The sequence below is a fragment of the Nomascus leucogenys genome, chromosome 8 (assembly GCF_006542625.1).
Source record: "Nomascus leucogenys isolate Asia chromosome 8, Asia_NLE_v1, whole genome shotgun sequence".
Lineage (NCBI taxonomy): Eukaryota > Metazoa > Chordata > Mammalia > Primates > Hylobatidae > Nomascus > Nomascus leucogenys.
This window is the reverse complement of record NC_044388.1, coordinates 103,636,658-103,653,458: the sequence shown is the minus strand read 5'-3', so window position 1 is coordinate 103,653,458 and position 16,801 is coordinate 103,636,658. Positions and strand designations below refer to the sequence as shown.

At 54.8% G+C, this 16,801-nt stretch overlaps 1 protein-coding gene across 1 annotated transcript in view; it reads left to right on the top strand.

The window, feature by feature from the left end:
- Positions 1–15,638, top strand: part of NIBAN2 (niban apoptosis regulator 2) — a 63,567-nt gene extending 47,929 nt beyond the window's left edge. Inside the window, exons 6-14 of the mRNA XM_030817851.1 lie at positions 2,811–2,926; positions 3,536–3,640; positions 3,733–3,895; positions 10,369–10,556; positions 11,817–11,972; positions 12,426–12,542; positions 12,764–12,871; positions 12,986–13,097; positions 13,535–15,638. Of these exons, the coding sequence (XP_030673711.1) occupies positions 2,811–2,926; positions 3,536–3,640; positions 3,733–3,895; positions 10,369–10,556; positions 11,817–11,972; positions 12,426–12,542; positions 12,764–12,871; positions 12,986–13,097; positions 13,535–14,121 (1,652 nt within the window). The 3' untranslated portion in view covers positions 14,122–15,638. The remainder of the gene's footprint in view (positions 1–2,810; positions 2,927–3,535; positions 3,641–3,732; positions 3,896–10,368; positions 10,557–11,816; positions 11,973–12,425; positions 12,543–12,763; positions 12,872–12,985; positions 13,098–13,534) is intronic.
- Positions 15,639–16,801: the final 1,163 nt, after the last annotated feature.

The following is a 16,801-nucleotide window of genomic DNA, read 5'->3' as shown; positions in this document are numbered from 1 at the left end:
GGTTCAAGTGATTCTCCTGCCTCAGCCTCCCGAGTAGCTGGGACTACAGGCGTGTGCCACCACACCTGGCTAACTTTTTGTAGCCAGAATGGTCTTGATCTCCTGATCTTGGGATCCTGCCGCCTAGGCATCCCAAAGTGCTGGGATTACAGGCGTGAGCCACCGTGCCCGGCCAAAATGTACTGTTCTTTTAAGGGCACTAGTTGTATTGGATTTGGTCCCATCCTCATCTCCTCCATTTAACTTACTTCTTTAACACTCTGGGACCAAGGGCGGGTGTGGTGGCTCAGACCTGTAATCCCAGCACTTTGGGAGGCTGAGGTGGGTGGATCTCTTGAGGTCAAGAGTTTGAGACCAACCTGGCCAACATGGTGAAATCCCATCTCTACTAAAAATACAAAAATTAGCCGGACATAGTGGCGGGTGCCTATAGTCCCAGCTACTCGGGAGCCTGAGGCGGGAGAATGGCTTGAACCTGGGAGGCGGAGGCTGCAGTGAGCCAAGATTGCACCACTGAACTCCAGCCTGGGTGACAGAGTGAGACTCTAATCAGGAAAAAAAAAAAAAAAAAAGACCCTGGGTCCAAATACAATCACGTCCTGGGGTACTGGGGGTTAGGACTCCAGCATATGAATTTGGGGGGTGTGGAGACACTTCAGCCCCTAAGAGCTGGCCTCACGGGAAGAGCTCAGGAGGGGTGACCCTGAAACTTGTCACACTCAGCGGCTGGGTGTGCAGAAAGAGAGAATCCCAAGGGTCAAGGCTGGCCGGCCTCCCTCCCGCTGTCCCGGCCCTGACTTGGTGCGCGCAGGATGAAAATTCCCTCTCCTTGTGGCAGAGCCTGCAGGTAACACACTGTCCAGATTTTCTAGTCAAAACTTGGTTTCTAGGAGACCATGCCCTTCTGAGAGGCAGGTGGGGTGGCCGGGGGACCTCCTCCCTAGCCCAGGTGGGCAGCCCCCACCCAGGGCTCTGCATGCTGCTCTGGCTGGAACATCCCTGCCCTGTTCCTGTCACTCCTGCCTGACTTCAGGTCCCTGAAATGCAGGAGTGAGACTCCCACAGGGCCCCGTCCCCATCCAGGCAGCTGCGCTGTAGGGATGAGGGCTGGGCCTCCCCCTGCTCAGCTCCCATGCGGCTCTGACAGGCAGTGATTTCTGTGGTCAGCTGGGTGTGGGGAGGGGAGGGACCCAGAGAGGGGCTTTTTCTCTGCCGGTGGTGACTCAGCCCATAGTCATGGCAGTGGGAGCCTTGGGTTTCTGATGCACAGGCTTCCGTTTCCCCTTCCTGGGCTCTGGGGATGCGGCGGTCAGAGGCACGCGGCCAGGGGAGTCTGCCTGCTGCCTGGCTCGACAGTGTTTAACCACCTTCCTACCCCAAGTCAGATTTTGCAACTTCCTGCCAATTGCCTCCCGGGCACTGAATCTGGAGGTCCACGCCTCACTCAGGGGTTCACCTCGCTGGCATTTGGGCCACTGACAGCACCAACAATGACAAAAATTCAGAAATGGTGTTTTTCTAGCTGTTATTTATAGTAAACCCTTCCATTCTTTTTTCTTTCTTTCTCTTTTTTTGAGACAGAGTCTCACTCTGTCACCCAGGCTAGAGTGCAGTGGCGCAATCTCGGCTCACTGCAACCTCTGCCTCCTGGGTTCAAGCGATTCTCCTGCCTCAGCCTCCCTAGTAGCTGGGATTACAGGCGCCTTCCACCACGCCCAGCTAATTTTTGTATTTTTAGTAGAGATGGGGTTTCGCCATGTTAGCCAGGCTGGTCTCAAACTCCTGACCTCAAGTGATTTCCCTTACCTCAGCCTCCCAAAGTACTGGGATTGCAGGCGTGAGCCAGTGCACCCGGCTTCGTTATTTAACAAAGTTATTCAAGCATCTGTGCCAGGTACTGACCTGGACTCAGCAGTGAACAGGACAGACCCCGGGCCCAGTGGGGCAGGCAGCTGGCTCCTCAGTTATTGATAAAAAGTGTGGCGCAGGGCAGTGCTGGGCCCTGATCTCCTGTCCCTACACTGTGGCCCAGGGAGCCCCACAGTGGACCTGTGAGGCCATTGTTCCATTGTTCGGAAGAGGAAACAGGCCGTTTGGGGTTCAGTGATCTAGAACCAGGCTCTGCAACCTATGGCCTATGGGCCCAGATCAGCCAATCGCCTGTTTCTGTCAACAAAGTTTATTGGAGCAGAGGCATGCTCATTTGTTTCTGGATGGTCCATGGCTGTTTTTGTGCTGCGACTGTAGAGGCGAGCATTGTGGGAGGGGTTTTATGGCCTGCTGGGCTGAGAATATCTACTGCCTAGCCTGTTGCAGGCAAAGTTCAAAGGGCCCTGATCCAGCAGTAAGGGAGGAACCGGGGCTCGAACAAGGGTCTCTGGGTGCCTCTAGGGCCATTCTGGGTGGCTGCTCATGGGACGGGAACTTCTAGTCCTGGCTGCCACTCCCTGCCCTGTGACCCTGGGCCCGTGGCCTGGCCTCTAACCAGTTGTCTCTTCATCTGTAATCATCTGTAAAGCAATAAGGCAAATGATAGTGCCCAGGTCTTGGGGTGGTTGGGAGGATTTCAGGAGCTAAGGTGGAGGCAAGGGGGGCTGCCTCGTTGCTGTTGGTGGTGGGGTCATTACTGCTGTTGCCTGTCAGATACAACCATGACTGCTCTGATGACGAGGGGAGTGAGGGTCCCAGCTGCCCCTCCTGAGGTGCATGCCGTGTGTGTGTGGGGGGGGTTCTGGTCAGTTGTCAGTTGGTCTTGGTAGAGGCCGCTGGGCCATGTGCTGACCTCCTCTCTCCCTCCGTCTCCTGGGCAGGAATCCCCGAGGACTCCAAGGTGGAGGGCCCTGCGTTCACAGATGCCATCCGCATGTACCGACAGTCCAAGGAGCTTTACGGCACTTGGGAGATGCTGTGTGGGAATGAGGTGCAGGTGAGGCCAGACAGGCTGGTGAGGAAACCTCGGAAGTCACCTGAGGACCCAGCAGGGGAGGGCAGGGGGCGGGGTGCAGAGATGGGGCTCTGGGGCGCTGCCGGTTTGGAAGGAGATGACGTGCTTAGATTTGGACAAGTGCAGGGCCAGTGGCCGTGGAGATACTCGCTGTTTTATTCATCACTTACTGGGCATCTGAGCACTTACCCTGGACGAGGCACTGGGGTGCAGCTGGGAACGATGTGGGCACATCCCTGGCCCTCAGGGAGCTCTCTGTCTAGCAGGAGAAACAGACATTTGGCAAATAAATGTACACTTCCACGTGCAGGCAAAGCAGGGAGGGAATATGGTATTCTAGGTAGGGAAGGCAGCCTGTGCAGAGGCCCTGGGGCTGGCCCTTGAGTCTGAGGATCCTATAGGACACCCAGGCAGATCAGTTGGGACCTGTGGGAATGAAGCTCAGGAGAGAGGGCAGCGGGGAGGGTGAAGCAATGGGCCAGTCACGGAGGAGGTGGGGGCTGGAGCGGCCCGGCTTGTGGGAATGCAGAGAGAAACAGGCCAGCTGAGCGCTCTCCAGCCCCTGGCCTGGCTTGTGCCTCCTCAACCTAGATCCTGAGCAACCTGGTGATGGAGGAGCTGGGCCCCGAGCTGAAGGCAGAGCTCGGCCCGCGGCTGAAGGGGAAACCGCAGGAGCGGCAGCGGCAGTGGATCCAGGTGGGTGGGCCTGGGGCCCTGGAGTGGGGATGGGACCTGCAGCTGGTGCGGTGCCCTCAGCCCTGGTGCCGATTCAGCTGCTCTGCCCACAGATCTCGGATGCTGTGTATCGCATGGTGTACGAGCAGGCCAAGGCGCGCTTCGAAGAGGTGCTGTCCAAGGTGCAGCAGGTGCAGCCAGCCATGCAGGCCGTCATCCGAACCGACATGGACCAAATTATTACCTCCAAGGAGCACCTTGCCAGCAAGATCCGAGGTAGGCAGCCACCCCCGTGCTCGACGGGCCCTCCAGGGGCCAAGGTGGACTTTCTTTTTATTTCATGATCCATGTAAATTTCACAACAATGACTTGCTCATTGATCATTTGTAAGAATTAGAGTCAAATCTGCACTGTGGTACTCCAACCCCTGTGAGTTGTTTTGTGGCTATTATTTCTATAAGCCCAGAACTTGAAGAGAAAAATTTTTGTTCTGGAGGTTCAAGCCTTCTTTTCATCTCTGACTCGTCACAGATTTTTACCATGTGTCATTTTAAAGTACATTTACGTTCAGCAAGTATAGCTTTCCCAGGTCAGTTTATTCTGTCACCCAGGCTGGAATGCAATGGTGCGATCTCTGCTCACCACAACCGCCGCCTTGCGGGTTCAAACAATTCTCCTGCCTCAGCCTCCTGAGTAGCTGGGACTACAGGCGCACGTGCGCCACCACTCCCGGCTAATTTTTGTATATTTAGTAGTGATGGGGTTTCACCATGTTGGCCAGGCTGATCTTGAACTCCTGACCTCGTGATCTGCCTGCCTTGGCCTCCCAAAGTGCTAGGATTACAGGCATGAGCCACTGTGCCCAGCCTGTATGCCTTTCTCTTCCCAGCAAGATGGCATCCTTTCACCAGCTTGGTCCCCATAACACATCTGCAGAGCTCAGTTTTAGCAATTGTCACTTTCCCATAGGACGTTCTTTTTATTTTATTTTATTTATTTCATTTTATTTTCTTTGAGACAGGGTCTCACTCTGTCACCCAGGCTACAGTGCAATAGCACGACCTTGGCTCATTGCAGTCTCTACCATCCTCCCACTTCAACCCCCCAAGTAGCTGAGACTACAGGCACGTGCCACCACGCCCAGCACATTTTTGTATTTTTTGTAGAGACAGGGTTTTGCCATGTTGCCCAGGCTGGTCTCAAATGCCTGAGCTCAAGCAATCCACCCACCTCGGCTTCCCAAAGTGCTAGGATTACAGATGTGAGCAACTGTGCCCAGCCATTATTATTATTATTATTATTATTTTGAGATGGAGTCTTGCTCTGTCGCCCAGGCTGGAGTGCAGGGGCGCAATCTTGGCTCACTGCAACCTTGCCTCTCGGGTTCAAGCAATTCTCCTGCCTCAGCCCCTCAAGTAGCTGGGATTACAGGCACCCGCCACCATGCCCAGCTAATTTTTGTATTTTTAGTAGAGACAGGGTTTTGCCATGTTGGCCAGGCTGGTCTCAAATTCTTAACCTCAGGTGATCCACCTGCCTTGGCTTCCCGAAGTGCTGGGATTACAGGCGTGAGCCACTGTGCCTGGCCTGTTTTTTTTTTTTTTTTTTTTTTGAGACGGAGTCTCGCTCTGTCACCCAGGCTGGAGTGCAGTGGTGTGATCTTGGCTCACTGCAAGCTCCGCCTCCCGGGTTCACGCCATTCTCCTGCCTCAGCCTCCCGAGTAGCTGGGACTACAGGCGCCCGCCACCATGCCTACCTAATTTTTTGTATTTTTAGTAGAGACAGGGTTTCACCGTGTTAGCCAGGACGGTCTCCATCTCCTGACCTCGTGATCCACCCATCTCGGCCTCCCAAAATGCTGGGATTATAGGCGTGAGCCACCGCGCCGGGCTGCCCAGTCTGTTTTTTAAGAGACAGAGTCTTGCTCTGTCTTCCAGATGGAGAGCAGTGGTACAATCTTGGTTCACTGCATGACCTCCTGAGCTCAAGTAGTCTTCCCACTTCAGCCTCCTGCGTAACTGGGACTACAGGTGCATGCCACCACGCCTGGCTAATTTTTAAATTGTTTGTAGAGAAGGGTTCTTGGCTGGGCAAAAGTCTGTCTCTTTTAAAAATTTTTTAAAGAGAGAGAAGGGGGTCTTACTGTGTTGCCCAGGCTGGTCTCGAACTCCTGGCCTCAGACAATCCTCCTGCCTCAGCCTCCCAAAGCACTGGGATTACAGGCATGAGTGGCCACGCCTGGTCTCCTGTAGGTTATTCTTTACTAGCCAGATCCTGAGTATTGGTTGACAGCTGGATAGGACACTGAGAGTTGACATTTCTTGTGTGGAACAAAGAACATTAGCTGGGCTGGGATGGGGGTGGACATCTAAATATTCTCGGGTGAAAATGCTTTGGTCAGAATGTTCTGGAGATGGTCCCCACCCACAAGGAAGAAGCCTTTTACATAATTATGCAGAGCCAGCCACACTATTCCAGAGAGGATCAGCCCAGTTTTTGTAAAACCAAGAGGCTCATTGAATCTACTAACGTGTTTTTCGTTGCTATTTTTCTTTTTGTTCAAACGAAGAAGCAAGACCCATCCTAAAGGAGTTTTTGTCTACTTCTAGCTAAGCAGAACACTGCTGACACCTCTGGGCTGGCAGTTTTCTTATTTTATTTTCATTTTTAATTTTTGTGGGTACATAGTAGGTGTGCATATTTATGGGGTACATGAGATGTTTTGATCAGGCATGCAATGTGTAATAATCACATCATGGGAAATGGGGTATCTATCCCCTCAAGCATTTATCCTTTTTGTTACAAACAATCCAAGTATATTCTTTTAGTTTTTTTTTTTTTGGACACAGAGTCTCACTCTCGTTGCCCAGGCTGGAGTGCAGTGGTGCCATCTCAGCTCACCACAACCCTTGCCTCCCAGGCTCAAGTGATTCTTCTGTCTCAGCCTCCCAAGTAGCTGGGATTACAGGCATGTACCACCACACTCGGCTAATTTTTGTATTTTTAGTAGAGATGGGATTTCACCATGTTGGCCAGGCTGGTCTCAAACTCCTGACCTCAAGTGATCTTCCCGCCTCGGCCTCCCAAAGTGCTGGGATTACAGGCGTGAGCCATTGCACCTGCGCAGCCTCTTTTAGTTACTTTTAAGTGTACAATTAAATTATTATTGATTATAGTCACCCTCTTGCGCTATCAAATACTAGGGCTTATTCATTCTATAACCAGAAAGGGGTCCTGATCCAGACCCCGAGAGAGGGTTCTTGGATCTTGAACAAGAAAGAATTCAAGATGAGTCCATAGAGTTAAAGCAAGTTTATTAAGAAAGTGAAGGAATAAAAGAATGGCTACTGCATAGACAGAGCATGAGGGCTGCTGGTTGCCCATTTTGATGGTTATTTCTTGATGACATGCTAAACAAGGGGTGGATTATTCATGTCTCCCTTTTTAGAGCATATAGGGAGACTTCCTGACCTTGCCATGGCATCTGTAACCTGTCGTGGTGCTGGCAGGAATGTAGCAGTGAGGACGACCGAGGTCACTCTCGTCACCATCTTGGTTTTGGTGGGTTTTGGGCCACTTTCTTTACTGCAACCTGTTTTATCAGCATGGTCTTCATGACCTGTATCTTGTGCCGACCTCCTATCTCATCCTGTGACTTAGAATGCCTTCACTGTCTGGCAGTGCAGCCCGGTAGGTCTCAGCCTCATTTTACCCAGCTCCTATTTAAGACACAGTTGCTCTGATTCAAACGCCTCTGGCATTTCTATTTTTTGTGCCCATTAACCATCCCCATCTCCCCCTCGCCCCCCAACTACCCTCTCCAGCCTCTGGTAACCATCTTTCTACTCTATCTCCATGGGCTCGATTGCTTTGTTTTCTGTTTATTTGTTTGTTTGTTTTTACCTTTTTTGTTGCTCCCACAGGGGAGGCCCCCTCCAAAATGTCAATTTGCTTTAATTTTTAGACCCCACAAATAAGTGAGGACATGCGATGTTTATCTCTCTGTGCCGTGTTGTTGCAAATGACTGAAACTCGTTCTTTTTTGCGGCTGAATAGTACCCCATTGTGTATATGTACCGCATTTTCTTTATCCGTTCGTCTGTTATGGACACTTAGGTTGCTTCCAAATCTTGGTTGTTGTGAACAGAGCTGCAACAAACATGGGAGTGCAGATATCGCTGTGATGGGCTGATTTTCTTTATTTGGGTATATACCCTGCAGTGGGATTGCTGGATCATATGGTAGCTCTATTAGTTTTTTGAGGAACCTCCAAACTGTTCTCCATAGTGGTTGTACTAATTTACATTCCCACTGTGAACCCTGAAAATTTGAGACAGGTCTCAGTTAAATTAGAAAGTTGATTTTGCCAAGTTGGGGACACGCACTCGTGACACAGCCTCAGAAGGAACTGATGACATGTGCCCAGGTGGTCAGAGCACAGCTTGGTTTTATACATTTTAGGGAAACCTGAGCCATCAATCAACATATGTAAAATGGGCCAAGCGCAGCAGCTCTAGCTGTAATCCCAGGACTTTGGGAGGCTGAGGTGGGTGGATCACTTGAGGTTAGGAGTTCGAGACCAGCCTGGCCAACATGGTGAAACCCCGTCTCTACTAAAAATACAAAGCTTAGCTGGATGTGGTGGTGGCGCATGCCTGTAGTCCCAGCAGCTCTTAGGAGGCTGAGGCGTGAGAATTGCTTGAACCCGGGAGGCAGAGGCTGCAGTGAGCCGAGATCGAGCCACTATATTCCAGCCTGGTCAACAGAGTGAGACCCTGTCTCAAAAAAAAAAAATGTAAAATGAACATGGTTCAGTCCAGAAGGGCGGGACAACTTGAAGGAAAAGCAGGACAACTCAACGCAGGCATGGAGCTTCCAGGTCATAGGAAGAAAAGAGACAAATAGTTGCATTCTTTTGAGTTGATGATTAGCCTCTCCAAAGGAGGGAAGCAGATATGCATTAATCTCAGTCAGCGGAGGGGTGACTTTGAATAGAATGGGAGGCGGGTTTGCTCTAAGCAATTCCCAGCTTGACTTTTCCCTTTAGCTTTGTAATTCTGGGGGCTTAAGATATTTTCATTTCACACCACCAACAGCGTACAGAGGTTCCCTTTTCTCCACATCCTCATCAGCATTTGTTATTGCCTGTCTTTTGGATAAAGCCATTTTAACTGGGGTGACGTGGCATCTCATTGTAGTTTTGATTTGCAATTCTCTGATCAGTGATGTCAAGTACCTTTTCATATGCCTGTTTTGTGTTGAGTACCTTTCATATGCCTGTCTGCCATTTATATGTCTTCTTTGGGGAAATGTGTATTCAAATCTTTTGCCCATTTTTAATTGGATTACTAGGATTTTTTTTCCTATAGACTTGTTTGAGATCCTTATATTTTCTGATTATTAATCTCTTGTCAGATGGCAGTTTTCTTAGTTTTTTGCCATCATGGTTTCAGAAAGATCAGGGTCCAATCTCAGAACACCTTGTCATTTATCCTGCATGGATTTCTCATCTTTATCCACTGTTTCTCTGAAATCATTCAGCTTGCTAATGTTACCCCCAGTGGTTTTCTTTAAAAATAATATTGGCCAGGTGCGGTGGCTCATGCCTGTAATCCCAGCACTTGGGAGGCCAAGGCAGGAGGATCGCTTGAGCCCAGGGAGTTTGAGACCAGCCTGGATAAACATAGACCCTGCCTCTTAAAATAATAATAATAATAAAAGTATTGATGGGGGCTGAGGGCGGTGGCTCACGCCTGTAATCCCAGCACTTTGGGAGGCCAAGGTGGGCGGGTCACCTGAGATTGGGAGTTTGAGACCAGCCTGGCCAATATGGTGAAACCCCGTCTCTGCTAAAAATACAAAAAAAAATTCACCGGGCATGGTGGCGCGCACCTGTAGTCCCAGCTACTTGGGAGGCTGAGGCATGAGAATCACTTGAACCTGGGAGGCAGTGGTTGCAGTGAGCTGAGATCGTGCCATTGCATTCCAGACTGGGTGACAGCATGAGACTGTGTCTCAAAAATTAATTAATAACAATAATATGATGGGAAGAGAGAGTTGAGAGAGGGCTGAAAAATCACTTTTTGGGCACTGTGCTCATTACTTGGGTGATGAGATCAATCCCACCCAAAACCTCAGCGTCACACAATGTACCCGTGGAACAAGCCTGCAGTGTACCCCCTGCATCTAAAATAAAAGTCGAAATAAAAATGATAATAATATTAGGAGGCTGAAGTGGGAGGATTGCTTGAGCCCAGGAGTTTGAGGCTGCAGTGAGCTTTGATTATTCCACTGCACTCCAGCCTGGACAACAGAGTAAGACCCTATCTCAAATAAAATAATAATAGGCCGGGCATGGTGGCTCATGCCTGTAATCCCAGCACTTTGGGAGGCTGAGGCGGGTGGATCACGAGGTGAGGAGTTTGAGACCAGCCTGACCAACATGGTGAAACCCCGTCTCTACTAAAAATATAAAAATTAGCTGGGCACAGTGGCATGCACCTGTAGTCCCAGCTACTCAGGAGGCTGAGGCAGGAGAATTGCTTGAACCTGGGAGGTGGAGGTTGCAGTGAGCTGAGATCGCGCCACTGCACTCCAGCCTGGGTGACAGAGTGAGACTCTGTCTCAAAAAAAAAAAAAAAAAAAATAGTAATAATAGTAATACAGTAGCCTCCAGCACCTGGGCTCTGGAATGGCTGGGAGGTGCTCCTTGGGGAGCCCCTGCTGACCCGGCTCCCTCGGGGCACAGCCTTCATCCTCCCCAAGGCAGAGGTGTGCGTGCGGAACCACGTCCAGCCCTACATCCCGTCCATCCTGGAGGCCCTGATGGTCCCCACCAGCCAGGGCTTCACCGAGGTGCGAGATGTCTTCTTCAAGGAGGTCACGGACATGAACCTGAACGTCATCAATGAGGGCGGCATTGACAAGCTGGGTGAGGTGAGGCCGGCACCGCCCCTGGGAGGGGGTCTCCTGAGAGTACGTCTGGTCTGTCCCAGAGGGCCCCAGCTGCGTGACTCAGGGCAGCCGTTCCCCTCCAAGGCTGTCCCTGTAGACGGGGAGGGGCTGCTGGGGACTAGGGGCAGAGGCCGTGAGGCCAGGGCTGTTGGAGTCCTTGTGGGGCCTGCAGTTAGAGGAAAGAGGGAACATTAGCTCCCGGCCATCAGCTTTTAGAAACCAAGAGTGGTGCTAAAATAGAAAAGAATTTAACAGAGAAGAGAGGGAAGGAGGGAAAGAAGGAGGGAAGGAGAGGAGGGGAGAGGGATGGGCGGGCTTCAGGTGGAGCAATGAGATCGATAAGGCAGAATTCACAAGTCACGCGCCCTCCAAATAGAGACAGCCGTTGCCCTTACTTGACCTCAGTTATCTGGCTCTCGGGGTGGACGTCCTTCCACAGTCTCCATCTTGAGGTGGCTGCCCGGAGCCCACGTAGTTGTCAGATCGAATTTATCCTGTATCTTAGTTTCCTCCTTTTTTTTTTTTGAGATGGAGTCTTGCTCTGTCACCCAGGCTGGAGTGCAGTGGCGCGATCTCGGCTCACTGCAAGCTCCGCCTCCCGGGTTTATGCCATTCTCCTGCCTCAGCTTCCCAAGTAGCTGGGACTACAGGCGCCCGCCACCACACCCAGCTAATTTTTTGTTTTTTAGTACAGACGGGGTTTCACCGTGTTAGCCAGGATGGTCTCGATCTCCAGACTTCGTGATCCACCCACCTCGGCCTCCCAAAGTGCTGGGATTACAGGCGTGAGCCACCCCGCCCAGCCAGTTTCCTCCTTTATACTCTGAAATGGGGAGTCCACAGGCCATAATAATCCCAGAATCTGAGACCTGGAGAGGACCTTGGAGAGCATGAAAGCTCTCTCCCAGTTTTGAAGCTGAGGAAACTGAGGCCCAGAGAGGGTGAATGACTTGCCCAAGGTCGCCCAGCACCTCAGAAGGGATGAGAGCCTTCTCCCGGCACCTAGGCTGCCTCTCCACAGCGCTGTGCCACTGGGCTGCGCCCTCCGTGCCTTCAGAGCCTCATGCTTCTGTCCTGGGCCCTCCTGGGTTTACCTTTGTGGCCATGAGCACCAGGTGGCCATCCTTGGTAGCAGGCGCCAGCCCCAGGGCCTGGACTTCGAGGACCCAGGCAAAGTGTGTGGGGGGTGCTGCCTGGCCACAGGGTGGCCCCGCTCAGCCCCCGCGGCCCCACTCCCTGCAGTACATGGAGAAGCTGTCCCGGCTGGCGTACCACCCCCTGAAGATGCAGAGCTGCTATGAGAAGATGGAGTCGCTGCGGCTGGACGGGCTGCAGCAGCGATTTGATGTGTCCAGCACGTCTGTGTTCAAGCAGCGAGCCCAGATCCACATGCGGGAGGTAGACCTGAGGCTACGATCCCCACTCCACACCCTGCCCACCGCCTTCCACAGGCCCCCTCGCCCGGGGGGTCCCCTCTGCTCCATTCCCTGTCACACCCTAGCCATGCTTGCCTGGGATGCTCTCTCCTCCTCTGCTTGGAACATCTGTGCTTCTGCCCACCTGGCTAATTCTGACTCACTTCCCAGGTCTCAGCTTAGAGACCCCCTTCCTCCAGGAAGCTCTCCTTGCTTCCCCAGGCCCCTTCCCATATTTCCTGTTGTCTTGAGGCAGGGACTGGCCCCAGCGTGCAGCGCTGTGAGTGGGCAAATGAGTGAGTGGGCACAGACCGCTCGCCATTCCTCCCTGGCAGGCCTCGGGGTGGGGGGCTGGCTGAGGATGACCCCTCAACGGCACCCAGGAAGGGGCTGTGGTCACCCCGGGGGCTTCACGTGTCCGCGGTATGCCCCGCAGCAAATGGACAATGCCGTGTATACGTTTGAGACCCTCCTGCACCAGGAGCTGGGGAAGGGGCCCACAAAGGAGGAGCTGTGCAAGTCCATCCAGCGGGTCCTGGAGCGGGTGCTGAAGGTGAGTGGCCCCACGCCCTGCCCCGGACGGTCCTAGGTGAGGCCAAGCCCCGAGCCCCATCCCCGGCCACCACCAGGATTGCTGTCCCTGCAAGGAGGCGCCATGGTCCTCTTGTGTGGATGAGGACTCAGAGGCTTGGGTCAGACCACTGGCCTCGTCCTACCCTCAGGGCCAACGGAACCCACTGACCTGCAGAACCCCCTACCCCCTTGTTCCTGCAGAAGTACGACTATGACAGCAGCTCTGTGCGGAAGAGGTTCTTCCGGGAGGCGCTGCTGCAGATCGGCATCCCGTTCCTGCTCAAGAAGCTGGCTCCTACCTGCAAGTCGGTGAGCAGCCCCCACCTGCTCCAGCCGTTTGGGCCCTAAGTTGGGGGATGGAGCCCACAGACCTCCCTCTACCCTTGGCCCTGACCTCTCATCTCTGCTGCCCCACCCGGGCAGGAGCTGCCCCGGTTCCAGGAGCTGATCTTCGAGGACTTTGCCAGGTTCATCCTGGTGGAAAACACTTATGAGGAGGTGGTGCTGCAGACCGTCATGAAGGACATCCTGCAGGGTGGGTGCCGTCCTGGGGTGGGGACTATTGCCAGGAGGATGCTGGGGGGGGGCAGCTGAGAAGTGGTGGGAGCTGAGGGGGTCAGCTAAGGCTCAAAGAAAAGCCCAGACTTGCACCTGGGGGCTGGGTGAAGCCCACTGTTCGCTGTGTGGCCCCAGGAGTGGCCTTAGCCTTGCATCTCTGTGCTTTAGTTTCTTCTCGCATCCTTGGCTTTGCTGGGAGGGTCAGATGAGTGATTAGATGACATGTGGTCACCAGCCTGGGCCTGGAGTTAGCATCACAGCGTTGCTGCTTTTAGCAATGAGGCCTGGAATGAGTCACATCCCAATCACAGAGCCCCATGGCGGGATGAGACGGTTCTCCTTTGAGCAGAGTCCAGCGCAGGAGCGGCTGTGGGATCAGTGCTGTGTCCTGACCCTTCCCCTGTGGCCCTGCAGCTGTGAAGGAGGCCGCGGTGCAGAGGAAGCACAACCTATACCGGGACAGCATGGTCATGCACAACAGCGACCCCAACCTGCACCTGCTGGCCGAGGGCGCCCCCATCGACTGGGGCGAGAAGTACAGCAACAGCGGCGGGGGCAGCAGCCCCAGCCCCAGCACCCCGGAAGCAGCCACCCTCTCGGAAAAGCGACGGCGCGCCAAGCAGGTGGTCTCCGTGGTCCAGGATGAGGAGGCGGGGCTGCCCTTTGAGGCTAGCCCTGAGTCACCACCACCTGCGTCCCCGGACAGTGTCACCGAGATCCGAGGCCTGCTGGCCCAAGGTCTGCGGGCTGAGAGCCCCTCGCCAGCGGGCCCCCTGTTCAACGGGGCCCCTGCCGGGGAGAGTCCTCAGCCCGAGGCCGCCCCTGAGGCCTCCTCACCGCCTGCCTCACCCCTCCAGCATCTCCTGCCTGGAAAGGCTGTGGACCTTGGGCCCCCCAAGCCCAGTGACCAGGAGACTGGAGAGCAGGTGTCCAGCCCCAGCAGCCACCCCGCCCTCCACACCACCACCGAGGACAGCGCAGGGGTGCAGACTGAGTTCTAGGCCAGTGGGTCCCTGGCTGCTGCACATGGCACAGGCCGTTCCCTTCCGGACCCAGGCAGGCTCGGCTCTGGGGAGGGCACCCTGGTCTGTGCCTTGTGGGTGGCAGCAGGGCAGGGCTGTGTGGTGCCGCCAGGGGGCGCCCACCTGAGTCACTTTATGGGGTTCAGTCAACACTTTCTTGCTCCCTGTTTTCTCTTCTGTGGGATGATCTCAGATGCAGGGGCTGGTTTTGGGGTTTTCCTGCTTGTGCCGAGGGCTGGACACTGCTGGGGGGGCTGGAAAGCCCCTCCCTTCCTGTCCTTCTGTGGCCTCCGTCCCCTCATGGGTGCTGCCATCCTTCCTGGAGAGAGGGAGGTGAAAGCTGGTGTGAGGCCAGTGGGTTCCCGCCCACTCACCCAGGAGCTGGCTGGGCCAGGACCGGGAGAGGGAGCGCTGCTGCCCTCCTGGCCCTGCTCCTTCCACAGTTAGGGGTGGACCCAGCCTTGCTTTCCCCACTGTTCTGGAGGGAAAGGGAAGGAGGGGGTCTTCAGAAGGCTGGAGCCAGGCTGGGGGTGCTGGGTGGAGGGATGAGATTTAGGAGGTGCCTCATGGGGTGGGTGGGCCTGGGGTGAAATGAGAAAGGCCCAGAACGTGCAGGTCTGCGGAGGGGAAGTGTCCCGAGTGAAGGAGGGGACCCCCATCCTGGGGGATGCTGGGAGTGAGTGAGTGAGTGAGATGGCTGAGTGAGGGTTATGGGGAGCCTGAGGTTTTATGGGCCTGTGTATCCCCTTCTCCCGGCCCCAGCCTGCCTCCCTCCTGCCCACCTGGCCCACAGGTCTCCCTCTGGTCCCCCTCCCTCTGGTGCTTGGGGATGGAGCGGGAGCGAGGGGTGTAGTGGGGCTGGGTTCTGTCTTCTACAGGCCACCCCGAGGTCCTCAGTGGTTGCCTGGGGACCCGGACGGGGCTCCTGAGGGGTACAGGTTGGGTGGGCCCTCCCTGAGGTTCTGGGGTCAGGCTATGGTTTGACCTCTGCTGCCTCTCAGTCACCAAGTCACCTCCCTCTGAAAACCCAGTCCCCTCTTTGGATGTCCTTATGAGTCACTCTGGGCCTGGCTGTCATCCCTCCTCAGCTTCTTGTTCCTGGGACAAGGGTCAAGCCAGGATGGGCCCAGGCCTGGCATCCCCCACCCCAGGGCCCCCCAGCCCCCTCCCCTGCTGCTTTGCGGGGGGCAGGGCAGAAATAGGCTCCTTCAGGGTCCTCGAGGTGGGGTCCCCTCCCAGCCCTGCATCCTCTCTGCCCTAGATCTGCTCCCCAGAGGAGGGGCCTTGACCCACAGGACGTGTGGTGGCGCCTGGCACTCAGGGACCCCCAGCTGCCCCAGCCCTGGTCTCTGGCGCATCTCTTCCCTCTTGTCCCGAAGATCTGCGCCTCTAGTGCCTTTTGAGGGGTTCCCATCATCCCTCCCTGATATTGTATTGAAAATATTATGCACACCGTTCATGCTTCTACTAATCAATAAACGCTTTATTTAAAGCCAGTTGCCTTGAGTGGTGCTGTGGGGGTAGGGGACAGGGGACAGGGGGGCCTTGGCTGGGGACTGTGTCTAGGCCCCCATATGGCTTGGCTTTCTGGGCTTCTCGACTGAGTGCCGCTGTGTTTATGATCTGCGTTCTTATTCCATTTTACAGAGGAGGAAACAGGCTCAGCGAGAAGGGACTCGTCCAAGGTGACCTGCCTTCTGGTGGCAGCTCAGGCAGCTTCCTCAGCCAGACCTGTGCCGGGTGCCCCTCAGGCAGCCTTGGGCGATGGTGAGGCCAAGAGGGACGACGGCAGGCAGCAGCTTCAAGACCATTCAGGGCCCTGGGGTGCCCACAGCGGGGTGGGCCCAGGCTCGGGCTGGATCCAAACAGTGATGCCGGCTCCTTCAACGCTCCCGATCACACACTACTGTTTACCAAGCGCTCACTCCGGGCCAAGCACTTTGTGTGCGGGAACAGCAGCCTCAAGAGAGCTCTAGAAAGTGGACACTGTCATCACCACCATTTCACCGACGTGTAAACTGAGGCCTTGGAAGGTAGGAACCTGGGCTGAGCTTATGTGGCACGGGAACAACCCTTAAGCCCCTGCAGCTGTTGAGGGTGGGTTGCCCCATCTATGGGTAAAAACATGTCCCTGCTGGGTGGGGTGGTAGCCAGTCACCTTGGGGATGTTGGCTTCCCTGATGCCAGCCTCTCCATGGTGGCCTAGGGCTTGGGCCTGGCCTTCTCTCGGTCAACAAGGGCTGAGGTGCAAAACAGGGCTGTGTGGCCAGAGACCAGGGATGCAGCTGTCCCTTGCTGTTGTCCTTGGCAGGTCACTGAGCCTCGAGCTCCTCCGTGAGGCCTCCCTGGGCCCTAGTGAGAGCGTAAGGAGATTTGCAAAGCACTGCGCTCTAGGAGGTAGCCCCACCTGCCTCAGCCTCTCCCCTCTTGGCCAAGTTGAGCCCAGGAGGGTGTTGGGAGGAGGGGGAACTGAGGGGGAACTGTCGGTGGGAAAAGGCCACCCAGCTCCTGCCTGGGAAATGACTCACACGACAAAGGGTATTCACCTGCCCTGTTCAGTGCACAGGACTGATGGTCTCAGTGAGAGGGAAACAGGCCCAGGCGTAGGGATTTTTCTGCCACCCCAGGACCTGAACTCTCCTGCCTGCTTCTGCAGACG